We start from the raw sequence: 25,718 nt of genomic DNA on the forward strand, positions 1-25,718 counted from the left end.
GAGTTTGAGACCCCTGACATAAAAGATCATATTTTTAGAACTGGATTTTCCCATAACATGAGGACATGAATCAAATGGCAACTGATGAGCTATTGCACTCCAATTCTCTCTCACAATTGTTTAGTGGAATAATTATTTTTCTTTTTACTTTATCTAGATCCTAATGCCTTCCAGCCAATAAGAGGTGCCAAGTAATTTCAATCAAAAACAGTGCATGCAGGCACATTAAAAATCTTCTTGCAGACCTGCTAAGAAAATATATAAAACAATACCACATAATACATTATCAGGATATTCATTTTGGATGTAGAATAGAAGAACAGTAGAGTTGAAAGGGACCTATAAGACCACTGAATCCAACCCCCTGCTGCACTTCCACATGTGGCCACACATCCAGCTGCAGGCCTATGCCTTTCTAGCTTAGCAAAGGTGACTTAACATGCTTACTCAATGTATAGCTATGCAGGCAGGCAACTGCATGCTAACTGTGTGACTATATATATATACTAAATATATCCTGTTAGGCCTGAATCCCCAGGTTCCAGATTAACATAACAACTGGCATTAGAACATCTATCAGCTGTTTCAGGGCATTCATAATAGGCATGGCTCCCCTAGGCTCTAGCTCAATCGAAATGTCTAGCAGCTGTCTCAGAGAATTCCCTCAGAAAATGGAAAAAGCTTACCAGAGACGTAATGGGCAAAGATTACCTAAAAGGTGTAAATTAAAAGATAAAACTTACTGCTAACCACATCTGCTTCTGTATATCGCTTGCTCAATTGCTGCTTATGTGATTCTGTAACTCCCCATTGTCGCCATTGTTCTCACTCTTGTCAAAGACTGATTGTATTGTTCCTCATTTTGCCGAAAGCTGATTGTAAAAGTATAAAAATCTCATTCCAGCTCTGTTCAGGGCCACATTCTTACTAGAATGTTGGTCCCTGCAGGTAATCCTGCAGGTTAATAAACTCCTCTTTAAATTTACCAACTGGTCTCTGGTCTCATCTGCAAAACCGCGAGATACAACATATCCTATCCTTAAGCTATATACTGTCTTAAAGGATACTGGTATTTCCCAAGACAAGAGATATTTCTCCCAGAAAAGTGCTTATATTCAGTTTAACTAATCATGAAATATTTCTAGGCATCAATATACTAAGGTACTTTATCACTTCTAGACACCAACACAACTAATTTGTTGTTGTTGTTGTTAGTCGCGAAGTCGTGTCCGACCCATCGCGACCCCATGGACAACATTCCTCCAGGCCTTCCTGTCCTCCACCATCCCCCAGAGTTCACTCAAGCTCACACCAACTGCTTCAGTGACTCCATCTAGCCACCTCATTCTCTGCTGTCCCCTTCTTCTTTTGCCATCTATTGTTCCCAGCATTAGGCTCTTCTCCAGGGAGTCCTTCCTTCTCATTAGGTGGCCAAAGTATTTGAGTTTCATCTTCAGGATCTGACCTTCTAAAGAGCAGTCAGGGTTGATCTCCTCTAGGACTGACTGGTTTGATCGCCTTGCTGTCCAAGGGACTTGCAGGAGTCTCCACCAGCACCACAATTCAAAGGCCTCAATTCTTCGGCGCTCAGCCTTTCTTATGGTCCAACTTTCACAGCCATACATTGCAAACTATTTAATATATATTAAATTTCTAACCCACCTCATTAGCCATAAGGCTATTTAAAAGTTACTTTGGTTATCTTTCTACTACACTGTCAAGACATTACTGAAAGCTCTGCCATATTATGGCTGCTAAAAGCCTGACAGTGTAAGAACACTTTTAGACTTAAGATGGGATTCTTCCTCTCATCAGAATCTGAAAGCCTGGCTGCCAATGCATGCCTTGGAAATGCTAATGTTTGCCTGCCCTGCTCAGGTACACTCCTAAATATGCTAATGACTTGCCTGTCCTGAAGGTTCTTCTTTGAATTGTGTGTCTTAACCATATTCAACCCTGTTATTCTATTCTCATTTGTCTCTGGCAAACTGCCTACATGATGGATTGTATGGACTGCATCTTTGTAGTTCCTTCTACATGCTGCATGTATTTCCTGTATGTTAGAATAAACTGTAAATATTCTTTTGATTGTACACCCCCAGAGGACACTCTCTGCTTTTTCTTGTCAACATAAACCTTAATTCAGATTTTGATTAATACTGTATCCCGAAAGATTTTTGTATGGAAGACTTTATACAAAGTGTGCATTTAGCAGTAGGTTAAAGCCATTTTATACTCAGACTGCCCATGCATAAAACCAACAATGTCTCTGCTCTGCCTTAACACATCTGTGGCTCCAAGCACAAATCAAATATCAAGGGAAACAGAGGACAGCCCTGTCTTGTGCCCCACTCCAAACTAAAAACGTCAAAAGGATTTTATCAACATTTTTGTATAAATTTCTATTTTGGAAATTGATACATGTGGAAATACAACAAACCTTTAAAACCAAGTTTCCTATGAATACTAAGAATATACTTTTTAATATAATGTCAGAGACTTTTTCAAAGAATATGTCAGAGTTATTTAAGTAAATGACAACTGCAGCAAGAATTAGAATTGCCTCTGAATGGAAAACACCAGAATCACCAGTTGAAGATTGGAAATAAAAGTTGGCAGAGATCACAGTGATGACAAAATTAACTAATTATGTAAATAGAAGACCAACTGAAGAATTTAATGACAAATGGAAATTGTATTATATCCAGTACAATAGTATGTAAAAGGAAGCTCTTTTAAAAGTAGTTGATTTATAATTGTTCTGAAGCAATTGAAAAATCTGTCAGCATACACAATAATAATTTCTTTTTCTGAACTTCCATAGAGTAATGAATGACAGATAGATTTTTCAGTCTCTTTGAAATGTGTGGGCTTGAGTGTATTGATTGTACTTGTTCAAAATCCCCTGGCAATTTTATTTTACTTTATTTTACACACACACCCTTTTCTCTGTATTCCATTCATGTCAAGAAAACAATACAAATAATATATTTTTTCATATACAATTATATGCCACCTTAAAAAGATAAGTGGAAATCCTTTTTTTGCAAGGCCACAGATACAAACTCCCAATAATATCTGTCAATGACAATGATATATCCAGAGATATCTCTTCCTGTACAATTCAGAGCGATCAAACTTGCTCCAATCTGTCCCTGGTAAATGAAACCCACTTCATCAGGATGCACTAACGTATGTATCACACACTGAAGTCTATTAGTCAGAATTGCTGTTAATATTTTAGTATTCACATTAAGAAAATTGGTCTACAATCTGCACAATTGTTGTGATCTTTCACAGGTTTAGGGATAAATCAAATATAAGCATAGTATAAAGAAATGGGTAAAATTCCTGGTTTAAGAGCCTTATTATAAAGAAAGAAAAGGTTAAGAGTCAAAAGGCCTAAGTGCACCTTGCAGCATTTTGTGGCCTGGAGCTTTACCATTCTTTACATTTTTGGTGACACGGTTCACCTCTTCCAACTGCACAGTCTCTGCAAGTTGCTCCTTGTGCTGCAGATCCACTTTTGAAAGGAGCAAAGCTGAAAATGAAATTTCAGATTTCTGACTCATGGTTTAAGGAGCCTGTGGCACCTGGCATACAACCAACATTACCCTCAATTGTAAACATGTGCTACCGAATTAGAGCTCCACCTCCTTCCCATTGCAGCTGGGGTACAAAGAACCACACCAGCTGCTCCCCAAGTTTGGGAAAGCAACCTTGGAGATGGGGAATAGGAATATTTTGGGGGCTGTACAGGATGTAAGGCATCCTGACTCTACTCCATTCTCCCTCCTTCCATTTTCGGGACACCATGAAGTGAGAATGCAGAGTGGGGAAGCAAAGATTGCCTCTGCCACCTCTCCTGTACTGCACTTAATGAACATGAGACTCACCTTTGCAGGCTGCTGCTCATGTCAATGAGACTGCACCCTAAGCTTGTATCTTGAGGGTTATTGTGATCAACAAAATATAATTCCAAGTCAGCACAAATTCTGCCATAGATGAAGGCAGTCTATTCAAGTCATAGTTAGCACACTGTAATCTTTGATAGAGGTCTGTGAAGGAAAACTACACATTCAGTAGTTAGGACTTCACTATTTTACTCAATTCCTCTTCCTAGATCATCTGAAGTTTCTTTTTTCCTCTAAGAAGCAAATTCAATCATTTTTGCACTTGTACAAGCCTTTGAAGCCTCCCATTCAATAGCACAAATGTGGTTGAACTTTCATTAATCTTAAAATATTCCTTCTATTAGGAAGCCATCTATGCTTTAAAGTTATGCTAATTAAAGAGTGAAACATCCATGCACTGAGGACCATAAGATTTAACAGAGCCAGGCAGCTTCATTCCTAAATGCACTGGAGCACGGGCCAAGAAAACAATCATTTCAGTTATGCCTCTGCTTGATGTATCTCCTTCATTGCTGCCCCTATGAAAGAGCATGAAAATTTTATCAACACAGTAGTATTGAAAGGATACATGCCTACATGAAAGCACGCCTGAAGTACATAACTTTTCTTTGCTCTTACTTTTTTGTACATGCACATTCATATGACTTTCTTTTGCACACCCGCATCTGTACCAATGGTTGATTGTGATGGTGTATTGCTTCCTGGGTATATTACTTTGATCTATTTCCACAGCTTTTAAGTGACAAATTTCTCAAGAGGTGGAGGAGGTTTGCTTTCAAAAGCTGGGGAGGATGTATAAGGATAATTCTTGCATTGCAAGAAACACACATGAGGAAATTAAAAGCCTGTGCATGTTGGGTATTTCTTTAATAAAGTTTGCCAGACATTCTTATAGAGGAATGATACAAATTTCCACAGCAAAAACTGAACATCCAGTTACTATAGGTTATCACCATTCTGCAGTAACGTGATTGACATTACATGCAAAAGACTTTAAATAGTTATATGGTAAGGATGTGAGAACATCAGATGAGTCTCTAACAGGTTGAAAAATGTTTTAGAGTCCCACACATTAGTACAAATCAGCCATTTATACTTCATATTATTTTCTATCAGATGAGCATTATCCTTGGACAATCTGAGCCGGTTATCTTCAAAAGAGAGAATAAACTGGCACTTTAAAATAGGAAGTACCCTCTAGTAAACCTAATGTAAGGCAGTATGTGGCTATTATGGCCTAATCTTTTTGGACTGATGTGTATACAAAACCAAACACTTCCAGCTTTATCAAAATAAGACTTGGATATATCATTGAGATACACTGGGACATGGTATTATCAGATTTAACTCCTCTAATGGAATTGCTCAGGTTTCGTCTTTCTCCATCAGTAAAGCACTATTTATCCTCTGAAATCATAGATAATTACAGGCAACCAGGAAGTAAAGATATACGAATTAAAGCAAATGTGTAAAAAACCCTCCCTCAAACCAGTAAGATTTAAAATTAAAAAATAAAAAATAATTTTACCTCAAAATCACTTTGTTCCATGGCAGTAAGGCTACTCTAACAAGAAAAACAATATGATCCCTGAAATCAGCCGACAACAAAGTTGATAATAAAAAAATACAAAACACTCGAGCTTTTCTCCCCTCAGTGGTAAAAGATGATCTACCCTCTTCTGATTTTCTCTCTTGCTTGGTTTTCCATTTTGAAATAGGGATTTGCTTCAAATGGCACTTTTTCTTGTGTCACAACAGCGACAAATCTAGGCAGAAAGGAGTAAGGCATGCCATATTTATAGGATCAGAGTTAATCACCAGCCCTGTAATTCTTTCTCGGTGTCCTTACAAATAACCCTGCACACAGAGCATAAGACTGAATGCTGAGGGGGTTTGCTGTGAAAGTTTAAATGAGAAGGTGTGCTAGGTTTAAACTGGCAGAGCTGCCTCACTTATTTGCAAACTGTTCTAAGACTTTCTTTCAAATCAATGGCCAAGTGACTTTACCCTTAACACTGTTTATGTTTATATTGTTAAGCGCTTTACATTCTGTTCCTAACGCTTCCACTTTTACAAGGCACAGGGGGCATCTTCCCATGAAGGATTACTTCAGAGCAATAGGCCAATGTGAACCTGCCACAATATGATAGCTATTTTGGTCTTCTGCAGTTCAAGACATTCATGAATAAAAAGCAGCAAAAGTGAACTCTGGGAGAGCGAACGTACCCAATAAATTTTTACTCAGTTCAGGGCAAAGTACAATGGAGGTTTCTTGATTGCCCACAACCCCTCAGTTGCCAACACATGTGGTCCATGAAGTACTTGGAGCCATATTTAAAGGAGAGTTCTATGTTATGTCCCCAGATTCCTGGATGCACTCTGGTCCAGTCAGGTTATGATCTGACCTAGTATGGCTCAGACTGCAGATGGATGGGTTTTAATCATCCTTCATAATTTTCATACCCCAGCACTAACCAAGCAGCTGCATTACATGGTTTTAGTTATACTGGGTCTGTTTTGGAAAAATTAAGTGCATAAGCACAGTGTTTTATTTTAAAATAATCCTTTGAAAATATCTTTCACCAGCATCTTTCTACAGAATAGTTGCCAGGGTGGGAGGAGACAGGCATAGGGGAATAACCATTTGTTGCTGTTGTGGGTGTTGTTGATGTTACCAGCAAGGGTCCTAAGAAATAACGATGTGCAACATTCCTAGTGGAAAAGTCTTTCTTAATGTGTTAAACATTTCATGGCTGAAAGATTATTTACTGTGCATTTATCTTGGATACTGGCAGTTAAATTCATCTTTGTTTTTCCTCATCATGGTACGCAAATAAGCTGCTTCTAGAAATATTTTTAGCTTACTCTAATATTGTCAGGGAAATAGGGTCTTCAGTGAAACATGACTTCACTGGGATTAAAAGCACTAGAAATCGCATTGACTTTGGTGGGAATAGCATGGTGAAGTGGATAACATGTATTAAAAATATCTGGGAATAGTTTTTACATGGTTAATGAATATTACAGTATTATGACACTCAATGAATGCTATTTCTTGGCCTGAGGGGATTGCAGAGATCCTCAAACAGTTATGAAACTACATGCCAGACAACACCATACAAGAACACTTGTCCGAGCCAGCTGCAATAGGAAACACATTTATATTTAATGGAGACTGAAGTGGAGGTTTTCAAAGCATCAGATTTGCACTTGATTTATATTACCTTACTAGAATGCTCTAATTTTGCCTGGCATGAATAGCAGTTAGTGGTTTTCTGTCATATGCCAATGCAGCAGAATTGAGGGTTTTCCCAGGGAAATGGTTCAGCAGGGCAGTCATTGTCTTCGCACCTGCTAGGCAATCATGTTGATACTATGAATCTTGCACATTGCTTTTTCTAACAGTTGCATTTTAGGAGTGCCCTATTTTTTCTGCTGGGAACAGAAAATGATTGCCAATTTCATTTGCGTTCCTCACATTTGTGCAGGATGCTCAGCTGAACATGTGAGATTAAGTGTAGCATCGATTCTACATGATGTGGGACTATAAATTACTACTTCAATATTCCAAGAAGAGGCTAACAAAGTGAACCTATGAGTACCTTTAGTCATACAGTAGATCTTGCTATTAACATGTACATGTGTTCAAGGCAATCATTACACACGGTTTAATTTTTGCTTAAAGAGATTGCCATTACCATGCCGGTGCTCTGACTAAATGTTTTGCTGTCGAGAACCATGAGTCTCCCAGGCCCGTGGAGTGTCAGATGCACATGCCTATGTGCCACAGCTGAACACACAGGGAGATCTAAATTTCCAAAGGGCTGACAATGGTAAAGTCAGAATCCTTGCTATTGCTGCTGCTGTCATCATCGGGGCTGGAACTGAGGTTACTAGAAGAGGCGGATCTGGAGCCCATCAGTGGATCGGAAAAGGCTAAGGATGAATGGCTCGGTGCATCCTTGCAGGTGTGCACAGTCTGCGCATCCCGAGCGGCAATGCAAAGGCTTCCTTCATCCTCTTTGGAAACCAGGATATAGCCCTCGGTGTTCCTGTTGCCAGAGCTTCCGTCTGCGTCAGCAGCAGCCTACAAAACAGAAGAATTTACAGTAAACAAGAACACCAGGAAAAAATCCCATGCATTTATGCCATGACTAGTGCATTCCTCATCACAGCTGGCACATACCTCTACAGGCGTGGCCGCCTCTGCCTCCACCATTGCTCCCGTGTAAAGGTGCACACCAGTATAGGAACATATAAAGGGGGTCCTAGGTGGGAGCTCTTTAAGCAGCGTCTCTCCTACAGATCATAAAGGATGAGTGGGTTGATAGGGTGGAGGTGTTCCTTATCATAAGCAAGCACAGGACTTAAGTGGTTCAGTGCATTTGCAACCCTGCCTCCCACCAAAACTGGCTTCTCAACATACAGCTATCCGTACATTCTTGACGTGTGACAGTGCACTCGTCATTTCACTACAAGGAGATTATCTCTTTGTGGAGAAAATGGCACATGTGAAGCGGTGCTGAGTGAGTTAAATGCAAAACACATTTTTAATAAGATTTGATGCTATCTATAGCATTGCAAAGCATATATTTTAAAGTAGCCCCATTGCACAGTTTAAATACAAAATCTAAGTTCACAGGCAATTATTTTCCTAATCCAGTTTCACATTCATATGTATCCTTTGCAAGGCCCAAGTTTTTTTCTAACACTGGTATTTCCAGAGGTGAAATATCTCTCCACTCCTTCCTCTGCCAGTTTTAGTTTAAGAAAAACTCATAGTGACATGAAACATGTTTTCTCCCATCTGCCACTGCTGCTGAATAAATGGAAAATGACAGAATTATACTTCCAGTCGCTCTGAAAGTTAACAACCTTACACCCAGTGCCATCTGGTTCCTCAGAACATTTTTCCTGATGAGTGTCTGCCAGTAGGATGAAACCTATTAGTATCACCTACAGTAATGCTAGCAACACCTCCAAATAATATGTTTAAAAATACGCCACAAGCTTCATGGGTATACATTAAAATTTTACAACTATGAAGCTTGCAGCCCTACTTAAAACACATTATTTGTAAACTGAAATCATATGAACTCAAAAGTTTCCCATGTGCATGCATGTCTTACTTGTTTGCCATCAATTAAAACAGCTTTCCCTAACCTGGTGCTTGAAGAATTCTTTTGGACTACAACTCCCAACATTCCTCACCATTGGTCATGGTGGCTGGCCCTGATGGGAGATTAAGTTCAAAACATCTGGAGGGTACCAATCTGGGAAAGGCTGGACTTGAATGGGCATTGATGGGCAGGGGACAGAAAGGAGAACTTAGCTATTATAGCAGGGGAGCAGTAAAGAAGCTCCTTATTTGCATTACTTAAAAAAAACAAAACAAAACTTGAGAAAAATCCATGTTCTAAGATGGCGGGGGAGGATTAGAGAACCCCCCTCCCGAGGGTAGAGTTACCCTTGACTAACTGTAGGGGAGGCAGGGAAGGTGGATATTAGTGCTGATGCCAAGAAGTGGCAAAGTAGTGAAGAGAGAGGGAAGAAACCTCTTGAACCAAAGCATGGAAGAAAAATAAAGCAGGAGGCCATACCTCTGTTTGAACAGCAGTTAAAACAATGCCCACATCTTTCTAGTCAACACGTAAGGGAAAGAATGTCAGCTTTTTCAACTGCTGTTGTACTAGGATTGGAAAAACTGCACCTTGGTGGAACTTCTCCGACTCTACACTTCTACTGAGGGTTTACTAAGATGGAAATGCAGTTTTCTTAACAAAAGGTCTTTTGTCTTTCTGCAAACCGTAACAGTAAATATTACAACAGCTCTGCATTTTGACTGCTCCCTATTCCCACAAACATAAAAGATCATGTGATGAGCAGATAAATAAGTACCCTTACAGAGTATTCTGAATGACTGCTTTCCCCCACGTTCTCTTTTTCACTGGATGCTCACAATTGTTTTTCCTTAGGTATGAAATGACATGTAATATTCACAGTAGGTATACAAAGAAAGGGCAGGTTTGGACCTTCCTACCTAGTATTCCATGGCAAGCATTCTAAAAAAATCTGTAATGCCTGATGCAGTAGGATGTTGTGAATGGAAGAGGCAGTTATTTCTAGTGTGCTTCTAGGGTCAAGTTGGCACCAACTGGATGAGGACTGTGAGAGCTGGGAAATGAGGAGTGTAGAAATCAAGATGGCGGAGGAGAGTGGCATTGAGAGGAGCAGGATAAGCATATGATGAGGCCGCAGACTAGAAGGACTACCCTATTAGAGGGCTCACATAGATCTGGAGACTGGCCCTTCTCCAGAGGGGCACACTGAGACAGGTAGAGCCCAAGGCTACTGAAAAGGAGGTTTCTCAGAAATAGTTTTTAGTTTGGGTTCAATGAATCACTGCTCAGGCACAGAGCCTCACATTTCTGCGACAGTAGTTTGTTAGCTGTGAATTGGACATGAAGAGTACTTTTGTAGAGAGACTGTCACTTGAAATGGACAAGAGGAAACCCAGGTCCTGAACAGAAAAGGATAAGGGCTGCTTCTAAGCAAGACACTTTTCCTACATGAAAATAAGACATGTGTTTGTGTGACTTCGGGCAGGTTCAAAGCACTTTACAAATCCATGTCCACTTTACAAAGCATGTACTTGGGACTGTGGGTGGCGCAGTGGTTTAAACTGCTGCGCTGCTGGGCTGGTTGATTGAAAGGTTGACAGTTTGAATCTGCATGATGGGGTGAGCTCCCGTGCTTTGTCCCAGCTCCTGCCAGCCTTGCAGTTCGAAAGCATATAAATGCAAGCAGATAAATAGGTACCACTTCGGTGGGAAGGTAACAGCATTCCGTGCACCTCAGTGTTTAGTCATGCTGGCCACATGACCACGGAGACTGTCTCCAGACAAATGGTGGTTCCCTTGGCTAGGAAATGGAGATGAGCAGGGCCCCCAAGAGGCAGACCTGACTGGACTTTAATGTCATGAGAAAACCTTTACCTTTACCTTAAGCATGTACTTAATGCTGCCATTGAAATCTATGCAGCTTGAAAATGCTGGGTTGTGTCTGTTTTGTACATATATACTGTTGCCAATTTATTCTGTTGAACATTTAGTCTATTGACATATGTATGAAAAGTACCATTGCTTGGCTTTACAAACACATGTAATCAAGGGGAAAATAGATGTCATGCATTAAGCAGCTGTAAGTGAATTAAAGGTAAGAAATGACAGTCAAATTGTCAGAGGTAGTAGATGCAGCAATTCTCAAAGCTGCTGCCCCACACATAGCTGCTGCTCCAGAGAAGGAATGGGAAGTTAACACAGTTCATTCTTTGGCTGTTAATGCATTCACAGTTCAAGCGCAAATATGTTTTCTCAGAATAAGTTACACTGAAATTGTGGAACTTTCTTTGTAGGAAGTATGTTTAAGATTGCAGCTTCAGCAAAATGATAGATAAGCTACACTACAATGTTCCAGTTAATTAATGGCAATGTTTTAAATGCTTATGCTGCACTTAGACATTTTTTCCAGCTTGACCTACAGTCATTGTTGAACTCATTAAAAGTAAAAAGCTGCAGTGATGTCCTTTTGGCAAAAAGTGTGAATCAGTTCTTAACTGCACAGACTAAGAATTTAGCACTTTTTTATCTTCTGACATTTCATGACAAAGGGTCAAAGTTAGTATTTTTGTACAGTCCATTAAATCTAAACAGAACAAAGCAAAGCATGAAAAATATGGCTATCTCAACCGTTCACTTGAATCTTCTAATTTTTCTTTAACAGTATACAGTCATGTGAAAAATATATTAGAATTTATTCCCAAGATTACTGTGTAAAAATTTACAATCATTGTATAAACCCCAGAAGGAGGAAGAGGAAGAGCTGGGGAAGAATGAAAGGCAGTAGTGGTTCGATTTTTCTCACAGTAATGATCTGGCAGCCTGAGCTGGCCTTGCTTGACAGTCAGGCCCTGATATCATGTTTGCTCTCCCACCTCAAGCCACTGCTTGCTTTCACAGGAAACTGGAGCTTCGTGGCAAATAATGCTTCTTTAGAATGTTGGTGAGAAGAAACATTAAGATGGACTGCCATGTTTGCTCTGCCAGCTGACAAATTTAAGAAAGGGGGATGGCTCTTCCTGACTCCCACAAAACAATATGCAAATCTTGAGAGTCTTTGACCTGTGCCATTTGATTACCATTCTCACTTCCTTGGACCTCTTTTATATGAACAGGAGTTTAACCATCTCCTTTGTAAGCTTCTGTCTTCGCCTTCTTACTAACCCTGATCAAGCTTCTGACATCCTTCCAGTCAGATTCCTTTGTCTTCACCTATTTGTGTGAGCATTCGTATGTATACATAATTCTCGAGATCTGAATCTCTATATAGTTCTTGTCCAGGAACATGAAGGACAGGATCCTACCTCTCTGAAATGCAAAAGGACTGCTTTCAACTACTTCAATAACTAGGTTTTCATGCTATGTATGAATATTTAGTGTTCTGCAGTCTAAATTTTTCCAGTGCAAGTATTTATGCTGGCAGGACCATGCCCTATGGCATTACATGGTCAAAGCTAAAGTCATTCAAAGTAAACTGTGACTGCCACAGTAAATGTACTCTGTTGAGATCCAAAGTACTGGATTTCACCATGGCTTCCAGCAGGCTGTAAAATTAAGTATCACTGATTAATAGCAAACACATACATAACTTGCAAAATAAGCACACGAAAGTCTATAATCCTTGTGGTAACAACATATCATGACAAAAGTTTGTTGTAATATGCTATCGACTCAGCTCTGTCTTAGGTCCTTCAAAATGTTCTGTCCTTGACTATTCTGCTCAGTTCTTGCAAACTCAAGGCTGTGGCTTCCTTCATGGAATCAAACCATCTCACACTTGGTTGTCGTCTTCTGCCTTCAACTTTCCCTATCATTATTGTCTTCTCCAGTGAGCCTTGCCTTCTTGTGATGTGCCTAAAGAACAACAGCCTCAGTTTTGTCTTTTTTGCTTCCTAGAGAGTTAGGTCAGGCTTGAGAGCCACTTTTTCATCTTTTTGTCAGTCTAGAGCAGTGGTGGCGAACCTATGGCACACATACTACAGCGGGCATGCAGAGCCCTCTCTGCTGGCATGCAAGTCAAATCTCCCCATCATTGCCCCAGCAGCTGAGCATCGGATGACAGTGCACATACACATGCTCCAAAAGCAGTAACAGCGCCAGGTGATGATGTCACAAGCCATGACTCATTAGCTGCGACTCGTCCAAGCTTTTGCATAGCTGGTCAGTGAGCTGCCAAGGATTTATATAATATTTGCTTGGACTGACTGTGAGTCGTTTTTTCTAAACTAAAACCTCAGTTTTCAGGTTTTATTGCAGTGTTGGCACTTTGCGATAAATAAGTGGGTTTTGGGTTGGTGTTTGGGCACTCCGTTTCTAAAAGGTTCACAATCACTGGGTTAGGATTACAAAAATGAGGTGTCCTGGCATAGTTTTGATGGTTGGAATGTGTTTAGAAGGGTCAGAAATGATGAGCTGTGCAGAAAAAGCTAGTCAAGGAAGGCTTTTTCAAAATCACCCTCTTTTCAATGGAACTTTAGCCCTGTATTAGGGTTAGGGGTGTGCACCAGGGTAGGGTTGGTGTTAGAAAAACAAGGAGTCCTGGCATGATCTTGATGGTTGGAATATGTTTAGAATGGGCAGAAATGATGAGCAGTAAAGTTGACAGTAAAGTTCTCTATTTTTTCTGTAGTGATGATGTTTGCTTTCTTATTCAGATGCAATCCTGCTTTTGCACTTTCTTTTTTCATTTTCATCAGAAATCATTTCGATTAATTACTGTATTCTGCCAGTAATATTGTATCATCTGCATATTTTGTATTATTAATTTATCTTCTACCAATTTTCACTCTTCCTTCTTCTGATCTTAACACAGCTTTCCTTATTACATGTTCTGCATACAAATTGAACAGAATAATACATGCCTTTCCCTCTATTGCTTTGGCTACTGGGTGGTATAAAAACGATGCTGATGATTGATGATGGCGGCAGCAGCAATAACAATAATTATACAGGTGGAAGGGACCCAGTCAGTGCTGGGAGGAGCTGCTCTAGCCACCATTTCAGCTGCAGTGACTTTGCTTGTGCTGCTCAAATTCCCTGCTGAGGAAGATGTGGCTCAGGTGACTTCAGTTAGGGCAGCCAGGAGAAACCATGAATGTTGAAGCTATACCCTGGCTGAAGCACTGGCTGGAGATGTGCTTCCTCATGGTGCGCAGGGTCACAACACCCTATATAATTTTACCTGTAAAGGGCAAGGAAAGGGGAGGTTCATTTACTTCTACCCCAAAACTCATCTTCACTCAGAAATTCTAGAACAGCAGATTTCCTGCTGTGTCATGAAACTGCCCACTGGCTGTTTCCTATACCCATAAGCAGATTTGGCATTATTCCAGTCTGGACAGCTTCGAGCAGAGAAACACTAAATCAGAGAACAAAGTACTAGCCATCAATCACCATGAATCCCATTTTTTAAACAGACAAAACTAAAGCAGGGCAGGGTGTAATGTTCATTAAACAACACAAGATTATGAGGCAGGGGAGGAACTGGCCAGTCCTTCAAGTTTCTATTTTTGTTATTTGGTTTATTCTCTTAGATACAGATACTATCTGATTAATCAGGCAGAATTCTTTGAAATGCTCCCTCCCTCCCTACTAGCTCTTGTATTAAAATGCAACACTGAAGGAAAACAAAGGCAGATATCCTGACTAACTTAGTGTACTGAGGTAGAAAATAATTCCACCTAAAAAGGTGAAGTTGCACAGTTCTTAAAGAACACTTCCCCCCAGATACGACAACAGAGTATTCTGATATATAGCATCATAAAGTCAATGTTGAAATATCCTAAAATCTAGGGAATTCTTTTATTATAGGATCAGTCTAGTCAGAACGTTTATTGCATCAGATGAATAGGAATGACTCAAGCAGACAGCCAGGACACAGACTTCCTAAGATAATTGGTGGAAATTATTTCTGGCACTTTGCAGATATAGTCAAGTCCATGTACCTGCATATGTATGAAATAAAAGGACCTAATTCAAGTACTGGCTACAGCGAAGCTGGACCGAGTTATGTACCTTTGGAACTGTGCATTATTTTTCACAAAGAAGAACATTACCATACTGGTTTGATGTGAAAGAACAAACAGCTGAAAAGGAGGACTGGTTCAAAATAGTTGGGGGCAGACATATTGAAGCAACATAGCTGATCATCTGCTACAGTGCAATGACCGCTAGAAGACAGAGATAAGAAGAAGAGTCAAGCTACACCAAAGAAGTGGCAACACCTCATCTTCACTTGTGGAACTTCTAGTTTCAACAGCAGATTTACTTCCTTCTGTTTAAGAATATCAGACCTTAAAAGAGACTTCTGTATATACATGAACACTTGGGAGCAAGGTATGGAGATGTTGCTGCATTTGAAATTCAGTAATTTATTCTATTATGGTAATAGTATTGTTAGGCCAACCAAAGATTCTTGCCTGAAAGGAAAATGAGGGGGCGGGGGATTGGCTTAATGAAGGATGACAAACATTAAGTGCAACTAGTCCAACAAGATTTCACCTAATGGAAGCTGAAGTTGCATTTGCTATTTATTATTTTCCAAAGCACATAACACTAATTAGCATTTCATTTTTAAATAAGCATTAATTATAAGTTCAGAACACATTTAGGAATAAATTGAACTGAGCGCACTGGGATTTGCTTGCAAGTACACATGCACAGGACTGCCTCTCTTTTCTTTTCCATTTTTAAGATATGAAACCCCCATTTTTAAAATAACCCTGGGGAATGTTACCTGCTTCTTGGGAGGGATAAGTTGCTTTGTGTCTGAAGGATCTTCCATGGTTTCACTTGCATTCTTGCTTCGATTGTTGGAACAGTAGTGATCATCTTCTATTGTGATCTGTTCGTTCTCTTCTGCCTCCAGCTGACTCTGATTGAAACGCAGGGAACCTTTCAGAATGTCCTTGATCTGTTTGCCAAGGAAGTAGGAGGAAAAATGCATACTTCAGTTGCATTTTAATGACTGTCACTTGAAGCCAAGCCCTCTTTTTATTCTTTGCATGGTATGTTCAAACATTTTACATAAAGAATTTACTGTATCTCTCAGTAAAACCGACAGGAAACTACTGAGTCTTTGACTAAAATGATGAAGTACAGCAAATGCATTTTAAAGAGCAAAATATCTAACTTCCCCGATATTACTAATGCAGTCACATGTGCTACAGTGTGCTAATTGGCACCCTTTAGAAGGACCGGTTTACAGTTCCACACAGCACAGAAAAATTGCAAAGGCACAGAGAGCACAAACAGAGCTCCTTATTCCAGCTACAAAGACATTTTAATGTTAGGAATTAAGGCCAGGTGTTTGTAAATTCACTTCCATGTTTCTGGGGCAGTGAATGGAGTGGGGTAGGAAGGGTGATGGATAGGAAAGGAGGCTGATGGTATACAGTGGAGGAAAGAGACTCAGACTCCACAAGGTCTCTGGAAAAGGATAGCAGTGCCTAAGTCCCTGTGAGATCTTCCCAGATGAAAATTCATGCGAGGCTGTACAAGCACAATGTGTACCAGAACGGAACATTTTGGAGAAGTCAGACATGCCATCCATCCACCCACTTTGTTGGAATGCCAAGGACTCAGTTTTCTTTTTCTGGGGGCTGCAAAGGCCTTTTATGTACAATTTTCATTGTTCTGGGGGCTTGTCCTGGTGAAGATGGGCACAATGTGATCAGATTATATTTGTTAGCTGCTGGTGCAGACTGAGGCTTTGGGGTCATCTGATTGATTTGACTATTTATGTTATGTGTCATATCATTCATGGTAAGGGCCAGTCCAGGCATAAACTGACATAAAAAGTAAGGGAGCACAGATGGACACAAACATAACCTGGGAAGGGCAACTGTTTGGAAAAGGGGCGGGGGGTGGTTTTTCACATAGTTCTCAGAAGGCGGCTGCTATTCCTGGTTGTGGAAACAGGGAGAATCAACAGCGGCTTCTAGTAGCTCAGAAAGGACTTCATCAGGGAAAGAAAAAATGGTTAAAATGAGGGTGCCTCTTAGATGGCCAAGGACTGTTCCCAGGAGAACACTTGAGCTGGGACTCAAATGTCTTATCAAGGACAGATGCTTGGTGCTTTAGATTAGAGGATTATTGCTATCTTCTGTGATGCATTTATGGCTTGTGCTCTGATGTATTATTCCTTTAGCTTGGAGCAGCAAGATGAAACTGGAAGATGGATTAGGGTGCCTGAATTCCAACATGTTCTAGAGACTCTTTTAACTTTTTAAAAGATTTCGAGTCCACCTTTTAGGCCTCAGTGCCCTCACAAGACAACTTGTCATTTTAAAAAATATGAACACAGAAATTACACTTACACCATACTCAGCAACAGCAGCTCATGGTTTTTAAGCACCAATAGACTAGAATAAATGTGACATCTTTTGGTTGACTCCCTATCTCAAGGGCTCAATGATTCACAAGTTTAACTTTCAGATGAATATATCTTAGTTAGGTGATTCAAATTCTGAATAACACCATTAATATAAAAACCATAAAATATAATTCATTATATATTTGTGTTAAAAACACCATTGTCATGAGCAGAGCTGGCTAGAGCCGGGGGTCAGACTAGATGGCCCGGAAGACCCCTTCTGACTTGCTCAGTTTCTATGTTTCTATGTACAAAATGATACCTGCTTCAACCCAGCCAAAGAAACCAGAATTTCATCTTCTTTCTCCAAGTGTTCCTGCAGGATAACTTCTTGAATATTTCCTGCAATACCAAAAGCAAACATTCTGTAAGAAAGTATCTGGATTATATTTTCAATATGCCAACATTCATAAATGTATATGCTGCTACCTTTATGAATGTTACTGAAAATAAAATAAAATGGGCCCAGATTTTAAAAAAACTAAAAGAGAATCACCATTTTCTAGGGTTTCCCCAATCATGCTGTTTTATAAGGTGTACAAGACAAACACAGCTCTTTGCCTGCAGCCAGATAAAAATTCTGATCACTGTGGTCCACTGAAGTGGTGATACCGAGGCCATGGAATACTTTGCCTTTTGAAGTGTCTAGTAGGTCCCTCTCTGGATGCCTTCTGACAGTTTGTGAAGACGTTTGTGTCCTGGAAGGTTTTTGTCTTCCAAGTGTTAGTTTTGTTTAAACCTTCATTAAAAAAAGGGAAAAAACCCTATGGTTTCTACCTCTTTATTTTTATTGTGTATTTTCTGGATGCCTGGATTTATTTCTGCATTGTGGTTTGTATTACAGGAAACCACACTCTGTAGTGCAAAGGTAATGGAAAATAAGTTTCTATATAAGTGAACAAACAGACAGCAAAGTTTGGTGCTCACAGGGTCATGTAACATACACTCCCCTAAACCCTGAAACAAGTGGCTATTCACAAGTAGGCTTCACCGAGGTCTAGGTCAGGGGTCTCCTGCCTTTTTGCATCTGTGGGCACATTTGGGAATCTGAGAAAGGCATCATTAGAAAATGGCTCACACAGTGCTCGTCACGTAAGAGCTGCCCTATGGTCAGGCTGCTGGTAATGGGCAAGTGCCTCATCCAAGAAGCTAAGTACAAGCTGAAGCTAGTTTGAGCTCCAAAGCAAAACCATTTATTTGACTCCACAAAAGCAGGAAAAAAACATTTTGCAGGAAACAAACTGGCGATGCTGAGAAACGGTCCTCTCGTTAGTGACTTACCCACTCTTGCTACTACAGTCACAGCTGTCTGCATACTCATGCAGCCTATTCATTCTTCCTAAGGTTACACTCCTATGCATACTCTGAATGAACTTGGTGAGCTTTACTCATGAGTAGACCTGCACAGCATTGCTCTGCCGGTCCTATCCATACATACCCTTTCCGGACCCAAAATAGAGCATAAGTTTTCAAAGAAAAGAACATGCTTGCAGTTCATCTCCTGCCAGGTCAGCCATTGGCATGGCTGCCTTGCCTTCTTCCCTGCCAGCCTCTGCCTGCGAAGGCACTGTGTGTAGGGGTGAAAAACAGGAAAAGGAGAAGGGGAAAGAGTGTGGCAATTGGGTGTGGGGTAGGAGAGAAAGAGCAAGCTTAGGGGCAGGGAGCAAGAAGTGGTGTGGTATGGGAGAGAAACAAAGCAACCAAGACAAAGAGTAAAGCAAGAAGCCCGGAGCTGGAAAATTGAGCAGTCAAGGGGAGGACCAAGAGAAGGCCAGGTGTGGTGGGGGATGCCATAGTGAGGCAAAGTGTGGAGAAAAAGAACTGAGACTGGGAAGGGGACACCACATAATGAGGAAAGGCCTCATGTGATACTACGCCTGGGCAGAAAATGATTTGGCAGGGCCAAGAAGCATCTCTTTCCCTATTCTTCTTGCCAGCAGAACAGCTGATCAGCCTGCTGCAGTTCCAAGAATCAGAAGGAGAAGCTAAGGCTCAGAATTTCTTTAAAAAATAATCAATTTCTGAATGGGGCTGGGAGCTGCTAGCTATGTGGGTGAAACTGGTGATCTGCAGGGGTATCCCTTTGCCCAAAGACAGAGTTTTAGGCCCCAGGGATAGTCAGTGGAAGAACTTTCAGGTTTTGCTCACATGAAGTCTCCATTCATGTGTCCTATTTTCCTTCAAACTCAGATCAGGTAATCCATACAATTTGAATTACTGTTACATAATTCAATCAAAGCTTTGTATGTGTTCTTTTCCACCACAAATGCAGTTATAATTGGAATAAAGGAGAGCATTTTGGGAGGACACCCCCTCTTCATGTTAGGTAAAGATCAGCTCTGATAAACTATGGCTTATCTGCATGAGAGTAAGTCTATGCAAACCTCAGGCTCATGTGTGCTCCCCTCACCATTCAAGTGAGAAGGAGACTGGAAGCTTCTGCTTCTGCTTGAGGCTAAGTGCAATTTAGTATCACATCTGAATCTGGAAAAACTGTTATTAATCCTAGCTATGGCTAACGTGGAAAATACAGCCACTTCATTCATAGTGGATACATGGCTTGTTTCTAACCACAAGTAAGATTAAGAATATTTCCGGTGCTAATTGAAAACAAATGAAACAGCTTCCAGCCTCAGGCTGGAAGAAAAGAGGGAACTCCTATGAACCTGAGTCTTGCCTAGGCTCTTTCAAGTGTGAGCACATCCTTTGATTACACTTTATAGCTTGCTGGGAGGTTAGTGGCTAAAGGGGATGGCCTTCTTCTCCTAATGTTCTATTAGACCTTCAGAGGTACATTGGCCCCCATTATCTTATTCCCCCACTTAAACAGTCAGTAAACTATTGTGTCTTTCTTAATCAAACATCTTACAATATCGTAGATTATGGCTAAATATTGCAAGTTATTGCTTTGCAATCAAGTTTCGTAACCATCTGATTTAGCATAGCAAATTAAACATTACACTGACTGGTGAAAAATCCAGTGATATAATCATAAAAAAATTGTGAACACCTGGGACAGCAGCAGATGGGATATTTAAATTCAGCAGTACAGGCAAGAATGATATTATTTCACCCTAGTTCAAGGCTACATTTGTACTGATAACTTTATATCATATATATGATAAAATGCCCATCTGCTGACATGTTTGCTTTGAGGCATTCCTCCTATCTGAATTCACCTTTATCACATTGTGATACTATGCCTGAAATTTCTGCCTTAATAACAATAAAACTTCTATGAGTTGTGTTAAAACACAGAAAAGCCTTGGAACATCTTTTCTGGAACAATGAGCATTGAAATCACACAAATGAATTATGAGACATATAAATTATTTGTATAGCAAGCAAAATCTGCTTCTGTGTCAGAAATTGTGTTCTTGAGTTATGGCTCATGTTGTTTAAAAGGAGATGAAAACAATGATTCTGCTTCAGGAAATCTGCAGCTACACACCTCAGGATTGATCTACTCAGAAAAAGATGGCTTTGTTTTCAAATAAATTACTTAGCAATTGGTGATAGATTCCAGTAATATTCTTACACAGGTTAGGATATAATCACAGACACTCATTGTAAGAATGAGTGACATCAACAATTCAGTAAGCATGTCAAGGGAAAAGATATAATTTGCTGCCCACACTATTCAGCAAATGATATGTATCTTATTCAAACCTTAGGGTTTGAATTCCAGGGGACACATATTAGTATTAATTTCCAGTGGAGAAGCTATGCTAGTTTGTTGCAGCACAACAAATAGTCTTGTGGTACTTTAAAGAGTAACTCATTTATTATAGCATCTCAAGGTTCTTTGTACCTATTCCAATGCATGAACTACAAAATCTGATAGATAAAATCTCATTTATCAATCTTCATCAGAAGAACTAATTTACCATTCTTACACATGCTGTATTTATATTATTCAAGGCACCACTTTCATTTCCATAGTAACACAGAGGCAGGGTCCCAAATATATAATTATGTTGTCATTGTGTGGTGCAGCAAAAGAAGTGGATGAACACTTAACGTGGAAGCTTTTGTATAAACACACAAACAAAAATTACTGCTCTAACTCATCTTTTCCTCCTCACATTCCAGGGAATGCAATTATCATCTTGGCTGACTCTGGATCAAACCCATGGTAACAAATTGGCATGTTTCAGTAGAATCACTATAATGTTGTCTAACAGATATAAGGAAACTTTTTTTACAAATCACTTTTCTAATTGTACAATATGGTATGTAAAAAAAATCGGAAGCTTTGTTAATTATGATGAAGTTAATGAACGTAAGGTGGGGAAAGAGAACTGCAGCTGCTTAACAACTTGGAGATGTTTGTGCCAGATCTGTATCACAATTTAAGATATTCTGCACCGATAATGAATGAGCAACGTGTAACCTAACTCAGTTAGCTGAAACATTCTTCAAATGTACAAATGTTAGTTTAAGGAGAAGCCTTATAATCCACTATACTTGCATCTTAAATAGAATTCAACAAAGCCATATATTGGGTTACTAGGAGATTTCCAGACTGGACCCAGGTGCACTTAGCTCCCACAAGGATCCTGAAGCACGTTCTCTTAAATGAGAGCCTTGACACAGCTGTAGATAATTTCCATACTCGCACTTATTTACCATGCTGACATTTGTCTCCCACCCAGTTTATGTGAGGCAGTGACTCAAAGTGATTGGACAGAAAGAGGAATGTACCTATGAATTGGTATATGAGCAATGCATAACATGATTTCTCAAACACCACACAAGGCACTTTCAAACTTATGGTACAAAACACAAAAATATTATTCAGAGTTCCTGCTTACTTCCCCAAATATTTGGCTAGGGGCAGAAGAGCAAGCTGACATGAAAAAGCCATTAGAAATACTCAGTTTTTAGTGCAAAGCATATTGATCCAAAGTCTAAGAGCTGATAAAAGCTCTAACACCAGATCATAAGAATATGCTTGAGAGAGCTTTGACTATTTTCTTGATACAAAAGTTTCAGTGGTAAAAAAAAATTCAGACAGTTCCAGATGTAAAGCCTAAAAATCATACTGTTTCTAAACATGCATTCTTAGTTTTAGTTATTGTTTAGTACAATACTTCAGTGGATAGAAAACTACTTGAAAATCAAAAATGTAGAATTGATGATTTGAGCTGCTAACCTGAAACATGTTTTGACCTTCAATAATATAATTATTACATATTAGTTATGAGGATGGGCATGATGAACAGTAACAATAAATGCCTAAAATGGACCATATAGGTTAATTAATTTCCTACATGTAAGATCCTTAATCAGTTTCAGGCTAGTACAGGGATGGGGAACACCAGACTATCTGACCTGTGTGACTTCTGCTCCCTACCTGAAACCTTGCACTGTATTCCTTGCATGGTGGAGGAGACAGGAAAGGAATGCCCACTACAATATCTCAGGCTGCTTTGCTGTGTACTGCCATTCCCCAGCTAGGAAAAGCTGATGTGCAAGCAAAGCCTACTCAAGGGCTGATGTCAATGGTGAAGGTTCAGTCCTCCATCCAATGCTTCAGTCAAAGAAGTTTTGCTGTGAAAATGCGCACTGTGCTAGTACTTGCAGAAGGCCAGGACTCAGCCAGTTCCCGCAAGCACTCAGTGAGCATGTGTCACTATTGCTTTCTCACCTGAGAAAGAAGAAGCAGGGGTAAAGCTGGATGGATATTTTAGAGAGGATGAGTGCCCTTCACCATCCTGTCTTCCACATGAAGGAGAGTCAAAGCATAAAAGAGACCAGCTCTCTGGCTGAAGCAGCAACTGGAAAAGCTATGGCCAGCAGTTTGGCTTGGTACCCATCAAGGGGAAACACTTTTCCTGTGGTGTCACTGGTAGGGCCTTCATTTGGTCGGTTGAGGTTTGGGAGGGCAATCTGCCCCAACCATAATGAATAAGGTTCCCTACCCTTGGGCTTGCAAGCCACCTCTAATCCTATGTAAATCACACTGAGTAAGTGAGAACATAGAATTGAATCTGTAGTACAGGTCCAGCTAGGTCATTAAAGAGAAGGGGAAAATCCTTCTGACCCTAATTTCTAGTACTCTTATGAGTGGGTAGACTAGACATTTTGATGACACAACATTAAGAAGATTTATGCAGAGGCTTGGTATACTGTTACAAGGTGAGGCACAATTTCCATTTCGGGTGTGGGGGTGGAGGAAAATTAGCATGTGAGCCTCAGCCATGTCACTGTTACTGGTAGTGTTCCCTTTATATAGTTGAATATTCAAAGGTGCCACATGAACCATTTCATGCATTGAATTTATAAACTACTTAAGTCAGGGGTCTCCAACACATACATAGCGTCTGTGAAGAGGTCTCCAAGGTGGTGTTTACTTCCATTATAATTTAATTTACACACACACACACAGATAGATGCATGAAGATAATGGATTTAAAAAAAAACAATGCACATAGCAATGCAGCATATGATATGCATACTACTATATGCAGCAATTATATACATGTATAAGGCTTCAACAAAAGCAGACCAACTATCCCTCCCCACAAAAAAAGGTATCCATTTGAAGATGACATTTATATGCCATCGGTTCAAATACAAGAAGTATTGTAAGGTCCCTCAGTCCATTGCATTATAGGAGATAAGCGTTCTGGTGTTCTCCTAGTATCAGTCATTCTAGCTGTCAAAAGGGCATGGAGAATCTATTTACACGGACTGTTTGTTAATTTCCATGAAGCAGGCAAGTAATTTAAAAGAGCATGTCCATCACTGAATATTAAAAACTGATCCAGTACAACCATTATCTTTGTATTAACCTTTTCCCAAAAGCAAGTGACTAGCTGACATTGCCAAAACTTGTTGAAAAACAACACCAAAAATATTAGCCGTACCGCACTGCCGGCAATTAGTGCAACTTGCCAACCTCCTATTAAAGAGATGTTGCACTATGCAGTAGACATGGAGCAAAAGTATTTGCTGAATGATATGCAGCCTAGATCCATAGACACACTGGATAGATACCAAAGTGGCAATTCAGTGATTAGGCATTTTGTGGTAGTTCCCAAAGCAGTTTCTTAAACTCCCAAACTTGCCCAAAATGTTTGGGAATCCCTGAGTTATAGTTGAAAAGACATCTTAGAATCACCTGGGAAATATTACTTAGCAAGCGTATACATGACATTTTATAATAGCTAAGAACAGTAGCACCTGCTTACCCAGATGTGTATTCATCATTTTTGCACAGTATCTGCACATGGCCTCCAACTCATTCAGTTGTCCTTGGAGAAATGAAATCTGAGCCTCCAGTTCTTCTTCCTATAATGAAACAAATACTTTAAAAAACTTATGTAACATCAATAGGATTGATAAAATCTCACAAAGGTTAATTGATTTATTTCATTTCAACCCTTTTCTTGAGGAAGATCAGATTAGCCTACATGGTCTCTCCCCACCTCATTTTACTCTGACAACCACCTTATCTTCTTAACACTAACTTTTCAGAAATTGGTCCATAGGATAAATATTTTAATCTTAGATGTGATACTTAGGGAGATTTCTAAGTGCACTTTCACTTTTGCTGCTTGCCAGGACACCAAGGACCAAAACCAGTGAAAAACTCCACATTGCCATTCCTGCAAGGTAGAATGCTCAGCTCCAGCTGCCACTTGCCCTAAGGGTTGCTGGGCTTCATCTGCACGTATGTAAGTAGGTTTCCTATTTTGGTATCCTTACCTGCCTTTTGATATAAATTTTCAAAGTAAACAAACAATGCAATCTGTTTTACAAGGCACCAGGTGCTTACTAAAGTAGACCAACTTTCAACTCAGCTTTCCTGTACACATTTAGTTCATTCTTTCAGTACTAATTCTTACAGACAATTATTTGTACTAAGACATAAAGAAGACCCTGAAGAGGCATTAGTTCCCTTCATTATTCACAAATCTTAATTCCCTCATATATTTGTTGCATATATTAGGACAGTCGAATATGTGCATACACAATCTTCTTCAAATTGTATGCTATTATATATAATTTCCCATTCCTTCATTATTTAAGGACAATTTGCAGACTTTCTCATTTGCTTGCTAGTGGGACACTATTTAAAGCAGACATTCCAGAACTGTACACCCTACCTCACCAATTTAACTTACAGCTGACAATGATGTGTTAGCTTCTCTAACTGCCTGATCCTCACTGCCAAGTTTTCTGAAATTAGTTTTAGGGTAGGTCAAAAGCAAATTAATCACTCTTCATCCCACTGAAATCAATTGCAACAGTTATTCATGCCTAATTTAAATCCTACTGATTTAAATGGGAATCCACTGGAATTAT

The 25,718-nt window shown here is 39.8% G+C and overlaps 1 protein-coding gene across 13 annotated transcripts in view; it reads right to left on the minus strand.

The window, feature by feature from the left end:
• Window positions 1-4,762: 4,762 nt before the first annotated feature.
• The window catches only part of TBC1D5 (TBC1 domain family member 5), a 304,343-nt gene continuing 283,387 nt past the window's right edge, over window positions 4,763-25,718 (minus strand). For 12 of the 13 annotated variants that reach the window (XM_044449385.1, XM_044449373.1, XM_044449377.1 and 9 more), the window contains 4 exons: window positions 24,602-24,701; window positions 17,668-17,747; window positions 15,768-15,944; window positions 4,763-8,001 (listed from right to left, as the gene is read on the minus strand). In XM_044449385.1, coding sequence (XP_044305320.1) covers window positions 7,723-8,001; window positions 15,768-15,944; window positions 17,668-17,747; window positions 24,602-24,701 — 636 coding nt within the window. In that variant the 3' untranslated portion in view covers window positions 4,763-7,722. Of the gene's footprint in view, window positions 8,002-8,100; window positions 8,214-15,767; window positions 15,945-17,667; window positions 17,748-24,601; window positions 24,702-25,718 lie in introns of all 13 variants that reach the window. The other variant, XM_044449386.1, reaches the window with a different exon arrangement.

This window comes from Varanus komodoensis, unplaced genomic scaffold (assembly GCF_004798865.1).
Source record: "Varanus komodoensis strain SLA01 unplaced genomic scaffold, ASM479886v1 scaffold58, whole genome shotgun sequence".
Lineage (NCBI taxonomy): Eukaryota > Metazoa > Chordata > Lepidosauria > Squamata > Varanidae > Varanus > Varanus komodoensis.